Genomic DNA, 7,369 nt, shown 5'->3' on the forward strand with positions numbered 1-7,369 from the left:
GGGTCCAGGGGTGGGGAGCCTCAGTGAGACTCAGGACCCCTCCAGTGTGGGTGGTTCTCTGGGGGCCAGTGGCTCCTCTAACCTCCCTAGACCAGACCCTAACCAGTCGCTAAATGCTGAGCTGTTAGAGCTAGGAGAAAGTCTGATGAGACTGGGACAAATAACTACTCCATATACCCTAGACAACACTAATATCCCTACGCAATATAGCTTAGATCACACCTACGACCACTACAACCCTTCCCCCAGGTACAGTCAGAGTCAGGACCTTAGCTACACATCTTATACAACTGACCACAGCTATGCTGTTCTGGAACCTGACCTCAGCACACCTTATACACACGGCTACGGTCACAGCTGTGATCATAACCAGGACCACACCACTATCAACATTCCCTTCACTCCAGAACACGACCATAATTGTGGTCAAAACCAAAACCGTGGCCATCCCACTATCAATGCCTTCTACAGTTCTGTTCACTGCCAACCCAGCCTCTACACTAAAACATCTCCTTCTCACACAGACCTTACAGCATCTTCTAGCCCTAAACACACAAGCCTTTACCCCTCAGACCCAGACCAATATGCTATGTTCAGCCTTCCCCATAACCCTGAACCAGACCAAACCATCTCTTGCACCCAGGACACACATCCTGACCAGAACCATCACCATTGCTGCCACTCCAGCCACTACACCCCTAACACAGACCCTTACACCTCTAACCCAGACCCTTACATCCCTAACCCAGACCATTACACCCCTAACCCAGACCATTACACCTCTAACACAGACCCTTACACCCCTAACCCAGACCATTACACCCCTAACACAGACCCTTACACCCCTAACCCAGACCCTTACACCCCTAACACAGACCCTTACACCCCTAACCCAGACCCTTACACCCCTAACCCAGACCATTACACCCCTAATCCAGACCCTTACACCCCTAACCCAGACCATTACACCCCTAACCCAGACCCTTACACCACTAACCCAGACCATTACAACCCTAACCCAGACCCTTACAACCCTAACCTGGACCCTTACACCCCTAACCCAGAAAACACCTCGAATCCTGACTCATGCCGCACTTCCTCAGACCCCCACGGCCTGCTCCCCTCCCCAGACCCAGAACTCCTCTCCCCAGTGATCCCTCCAGGTGGTCCCTTCACCCCCAGTGACCCGGGCTGCCTGGAGCGCCTGGACCCCTCAGCTGAAGCCCTGCTCCTGGACAACATCATGGCCTGGATCCAACACACACACCCCCAGGACAGCCCCCAGAACATCGACCTCATCCCCTCAGCTAGCTCAGAGACTGGCTCACCCACGGAGAAATACTCACCTCCGGACACAGAGACAGACTCACCCACTGTTTCACCCCAAGATGGTGGGGACCCAAAGAGTGATTCCCCTCCTGACGCCCAGGCCAGTTTCAGCGGGGAGGCCCTAGCCGAGCTACGGCAGGCCCAGGAGGGAGAGGCGGGTAGGGGACAGGCTGGCTCTCCCGGCCCTGGAGACAGCCTGGAGGTTAGAAGACCCATCACTCTGGATCTGGAGTGTTGTGAGGAGTGTGTGGAGTGTGTAGTCACAGGGTTTGTGTCGGACCTGTCGCAGGACGCAATGGACACACACATACACTCACACACACACTGTGGAGATGACAACCTCACTCCTACCAAGACAGACTCAAGCCCCACCGCCTGGGTAGTGGAGGACCAATCACGCGCGGAGTGGGAAGAGCAAGTTCACCTGGTGTGACAACAGACAGACAGATGACAGAGAGCAGGAGGAAGAGAGAAGGAGAGTGGGAGCGAGGTAATGATAAGCAGCAGTGACAGAGAGGAGGGAGAGAAAAGCTGAGAGAGAAAAGAGAGGAAGAGAGTGTGATTAATAGCATTATCAGAGAAAGAGCTTAGGAAAGATTTGGGGATGAAAAGCACTTAGAGGAAAGAACAGGATAAAAGTCTGACATTAAACATGGGGTGTCCATCTGATTTAACTTGCTGGGCACCGAAAGCTAATTAGTACATTTGACCAAGTTCTGGTCAGGTCATGTGACCCAGGTCTGATCAGGTCATGTGACCCAGATCTGGTCAGGTCATGCAGTGACCAGAGTTGATCAGAGCAGATGAGATGTGTTTAAATACAATCAAATATGAGTGACTTTAGTGATTTTATCGTCCATATCCATTCCACTACTGATGGACAGACTATGTGGTCTCCTCAGCCTAAGACCAGGGCGAGTTGTTTTACTGTTTATTCAACCTTTATTTATCCAGATCAAAGCTCCATGACAGAGAGAGAGAGAGGGACTGTGGCATGGCTACTCTTTAGAAACAGTCCACGGCTGAGTTGATCAGTGTGCCTCATTTTTATTGAGAATCCCCTTTTTTTCATATGGAACCTCAAGCAACGTGCAAAGAATAGTATGACTATTATTACTACTATAGGGTTGTTTTGTTTTTGACAAGGTTTCCTTTCCTCTTGATATAAGATGTGTTTTTGGAAGCAGCTGTGGTCTGTGGTCATATATATCAAGCGTCTCAGAGTAGTGGTGCTGATCTAGGACCAGGTCCTCCCTGTCTATTTAATCTTATTCGTTATGATCTAAAAGGCTCAATTGATCCTAGATCAGCACTTCTACTCTCCCAGGTCTTTGACTAGGTACAGGACAGGAAGCTGTTATTTTTCTTGTGTTGGTGTTATAGAGATGGTTAGCACTGGTAGGATGATTATAATATAGTCAACTTTATAGAGATGAATCTGCAGTCTACAAGAGTTTATAATATAATTTCTAAAATCATATTTATCTTATTTAATTGTAATAAGCTGCTTAAACAAAGTAGTCATTGGATATAGAATAACATTTAGAAATGCAACCATGGTTTAACTTAACTGTTGGGTGTAGTGTGCAACCATCTGGAGTAGTGCACTAGTTTATAGTAGGGTGCGATGTGACGTGCGCGGATCATACAAAACATGAAATGGAACACTGAAGTCTGGATTTGGAGTGTATTTTTTTGTACAACACCACTGTTTTAAGTTAAGATAATTGTTTATTTAGTCCAGTTTTATTCACACTAAGGTTTTTATTCGATTTCTTTTTGTTTTCTTTGTTTTGTATTTTCTTGGTACTTAATTGAAAGTTTCAAGGCCAGTGGCTGTGTCATAGTTTGTAACCCAGGCATCTGATTTTTATATTACTGTACCCTGGCAACCATAAACCTTGTTGTTATTTGCACTTTCATAGGTGATACTTGATACATTCCCAGTCCATATGAAAGACAGTGACGTTCGATGTGTGGCCAAGGAGTGAAAGTATTAGTAAAACGTTTACTCTCAATAAAAAAAAAAGATTTAAAAAAAATAAAACACATTTCTTTCAATTTACTTTTCTTTCAATGATATTAACTACATATTTTGTCACTATAGAATTCTTGCGTCATGATACAGTAAAAAGGCTTTCAACAAGGGAGTTGGACAACCTCATTAAACAACATTATCGATGAAGGAAGGTGCACCACACAATTGCTCATTAACAATGGAATGCTAGTACTTCTGTCAAAGGGTTTCAACATACATCGACTGAATCTTTCCTGTCACGCATTTCTGTGATTTTCTATCAAACACTAGATGTTCCAAAATTTGTATAACTTGTTTTATCTGTGGTTGTTTGAGGAATGAATCGAGGAATCCGGGAGAAAGAGATTGCGCTTGTTTGAAATGGAAAAGTGTTGCGGTAGCTTTTTATAAAGAACATCAAGACGAAGCAGCTGCTTTATAAGTGGGATGCACTATTGAGCGCTACATCCCGAGGGGTTCGTGCTGATTGTACGGAGATTGTGACAGCCGGTTAAATGGCGTCTCTCGAGAAGGCAAGAACAAGATGTATGTCAGGAGAAGTGTAGTATTATCATAAGGAGATGTATACTTGGAACACGGAGGAAGAATGGAGGGAAAAAGAGGCAGCGGAGGACTAAGAGAGAGGGTGGAAGAGGGTGAGTTTGATTTGGTTAAAAATGGCGGGAAAAGGGGAGATGTTTGATAAATAAGAATGGTAGAAAGTGTAAGCTGTAAATTGAAGTTAGTTGAAGACAGGAGGAGAAATTGATGTGAATGATGGCGACGTATCGGAGGTCAAAGGTGAAGTTCTCGAAGCCAGGAGCTTGCACCAAGGGTCCGGATAAAGATGAGTAGGTGATAGTAGGAGTGGAAAAAGTGGACCCTTGCATTTTGGCTGATCCGTTTGTGGTTTCAGGGTGGGTGAAAATACAGTTGGGTGTTGTGGAATCGGTGAGGGTAACCAGAAGTGGTTTTGTGATAACTTTTTGTGTTTCTGCTGGTCAGAGACAGCAGGCGCTCTGTGTTAAACGAATGGGGGCAAGAGATGTGAATTGTTTTGCTCTCAAGAAAAGGGTGCCATTGAATGGAGTGATTCCTGTGGTAGTGGTAAATGAGAAAGTTGACCAACTGAAGGGAAATAAGTGCACTCAGGCTATCCATAAGGCCAAGCAAGGTTAGTTACTTTAAAGAGCTGTTCTCTGTGGGTTTAACCCCAAGGAGTTCTGGAAAACACCTGGAGAATAAACCCTCCTCCTCACAGCTGCCCATGTCCCTTAATGTTGATGATGTGGTTGTTACTAACAAGGAGCACATGGCTGGGCTCTTTAATCACCACTTCATTAAGTCAGGATTCCTATTTGACTCAGCCATGCCTCCTTGCCCCGATGCTCCTCCCTCTTTTTCCCCTGCCCCGCTACAAAGTTTTTCCCTGCAGGCAGTCACTGAGTCCAAGGTGCTAAAGGAGCTCCTTAAACTTGACCCCAAATAACCTTCTGGGTATATCACCAAGCCTATCTCTGACTTTTTTAACATGTCTCTCCTTTCTGGGGAGGTTCCCAATACTTGGAAGGCATCCATTGTGCGTACTTTATTTAAAGGGGGGGGATCAAGCTGATCCTAACTGTTATAGGCCCATTTCTATTTTGCCTTGTTTATCAAAAGTGTTGGAAAAACTGGTCAAGAATTAACTGACTGGCTTTCTTGACGTCTATAGTATTCTCTCTGGTGTGCAATCTGGTTTCCGCTCAGGTTATGAATTTGTCACTGCAACCCTAACTGTCCTAAATTATGTCACCATTGCCCTTGATTCTAAGCAATGTTGTGCTGCTATTTCTATTGACTTGGCCAAAGATCTTTATATGGTAGATCATTCCATTCTTGTGGGCCGGCTAAGGAGTATTGGTGTCTCTGAAGGTTCTTTGGCCTGGTTTGCTAACTACCTCTCTCAACGAGTGCAGTGTATAAAGTCAGAAGATCTGCTGTTTCAGACACTGCCTGTCACCAAGGGAGTACCCCAAGGCTCAATCCTAGGCCCCACGCTCTTCTCAATTTACATCAACAACATAGCACAGGCAGTAGGGAGCTCTCTCATCCACTTATATGCAGATGATACAGTCTTACACTCAGCTGGCCCCTCCCGGGATTTTGTGTTAAACGCTCTACAACAAAGCTTTCCTACTGTCCAGCAAGCTTTCTCTGCCCTTAATCTTGTTCTGAACACCTCCAAAACAAAGGTCATGTGGTTTGGTAAGAAGAATGTCCCTCTCCCCACAGGTGTGATTACTGCCTTTGAGGGTTTAGAGCTTGAGGTAGTCACCTCATAAAAGTACTTGGGAGTATGGCTAGACGGTGCACTGTCCTTCTTTTAGCACACATCAAATCTGCAGGCTAAAGTTAAATCTAGACTTAGTTTCCTCTATCATAATCGCTCCTCTTTCACACCAGCTGCCAAACTAACCCTGATTAAGATGACCATCCTACCCATGCTAGATTATGGAGATGTAATTTATAGATCAGCAGGTAAGGGTGCTCTCGAGCAACTAGATGTTCTTTACCATTCGGCCATCAGAATTGCCACCAATGCTCCTTATAGGACACATCACAGCACTCTATACTCCTCTGTAAACTGGTCATCTCTGTATACCCATCGCAAAACACACTGGTTGATACTTATTTATAAAACGCTCTTAGGCCTCACTCCCCCCTATCTGAGATATCTACTGTAGCCCTCGTCATCCACATTCAACACCTGCTCTGGCAGTCACATTCTGTTAAAGGTCCCCAAAGCACACACATCCCTGGGTCGCTCCTCTTTTCAGTTCGCTGCAGCTAGCAATTGGAACAAGCTGCAAAAAACACTCAAACTGTTTTATCTATTAATTCAAAGACTCAATCATGGACACTTACTGACAGCTGCTTTGTGTGATGTATTGTTGTCTTTACCGTCTTGCCATTTGTGTTGTCTGTGCCCAATAATGTTTGTACCATTGTTTTTTGCTGCTAGCATGTTGTGCTGCTGCCATGGTGTGTTGTCATATGTTGCTGCCATGCTATGTTGTTGACTTAGGTCTCTCTTTATGTTTTGTTGTGGTGTCTCTCTTGTCGTAATGTGTGTTTTGTCTTATATTTTTATTTTTAATCCCAGCCCCTATCCCTGCAGAAGGCATTTTGCCTTTTGGTAGGCCATCATTGTATTCCCAGTGTTTGTGCTGCTCATTGTTTGGTGCGATGCAGACAGGGTGAAAGTGGTGAAACAGAAGAGTCATTGTATGTTCTTTTGAGTTTTGATGTCGAGTCTTGCCCGAAAAAGTGATAGGAAATATAAGTTATCCTGTATGAACGTTTGTGCCAAATACATTATGTTGTTACAGGTGTCAAGCTTATGGGCATGTGGCATCAGTGTGTAGGAGGGAGGTTCCTAGGTGTGCAGAAGGGCATGAGACAAAGGAGTGTGTAGTATTGGGGAAAGTAATGGTACGTGTTAATTGTAGGGGTACCCATGGGGCTGGGAATCAGAAATGTCTCGTGCGAGAGAGGCAGGTTGAGGTTTCCAGGGTTAGAGTAATGCAGAAGTTGTCATATGCTGAGGCATTGAAGAAAGTAGAGGAATATGGGTTAAGGGGAGGGGGATTTATAGCAATGGTTCTCAACTGTACTGCACTGATGGAATGTAAAGTCACAGAAAATAGAGGTTGTGGTGGCAGCTGCAGAGTGGTATTTGGTTGTGCAAGAATTGATAGTTGAATAGTTACAGGGTGTGTTAAGTGCTGGTGTCCCATCCTTTCAAGCTGTTGGCCTAAAGTAGGACTAAATTGATTTAAATAGTGGAGTATGGTATTTAGTTATTATTATTATGATTTATTATTTGTGAGTTTAGTGTTAGATGGTAGGGTATTTAACAACAAAAAAATTCAAGCAACGTATAAGGGAGTCATACTCCAGTCTAGTACATGGCGGTAATGCAACATTTATTGGATGCCAACCGCTGTTAACCCGCTTTAAAGAAGAAGCTGTTTTCTTTAT

General features: G+C 44.7%; 1 protein-coding gene across 1 annotated transcript in view; it reads left to right on the plus strand.

Annotated features, from left to right (window-relative positions):
* The window catches only part of LOC124012567 (ankyrin repeat and IBR domain-containing protein 1-like), a 28,132-nt gene extending 24,758 nt beyond the window's left edge, over positions 1 to 3,374 (plus strand). The window contains exon 21 of the mRNA XM_046326342.1: positions 1 to 3,374. This exon is cut by the window's left edge and continues 217 nt beyond it. Within this exon, the coding sequence (XP_046182298.1) occupies positions 1 to 1,762 (1,762 nt within the window). The 3' untranslated portion in view covers positions 1,763 to 3,374.
* The last annotated feature ends 3,995 nt before the right edge of the window (positions 3,375 to 7,369 follow it).

The sequence above is a fragment of the Oncorhynchus gorbuscha genome, linkage group LG24, assembly GCF_021184085.1.
Source record: "Oncorhynchus gorbuscha isolate QuinsamMale2020 ecotype Even-year linkage group LG24, OgorEven_v1.0, whole genome shotgun sequence".
Classification (NCBI taxonomy): Eukaryota; Metazoa; Chordata; class Actinopteri; order Salmoniformes; family Salmonidae; genus Oncorhynchus; species Oncorhynchus gorbuscha.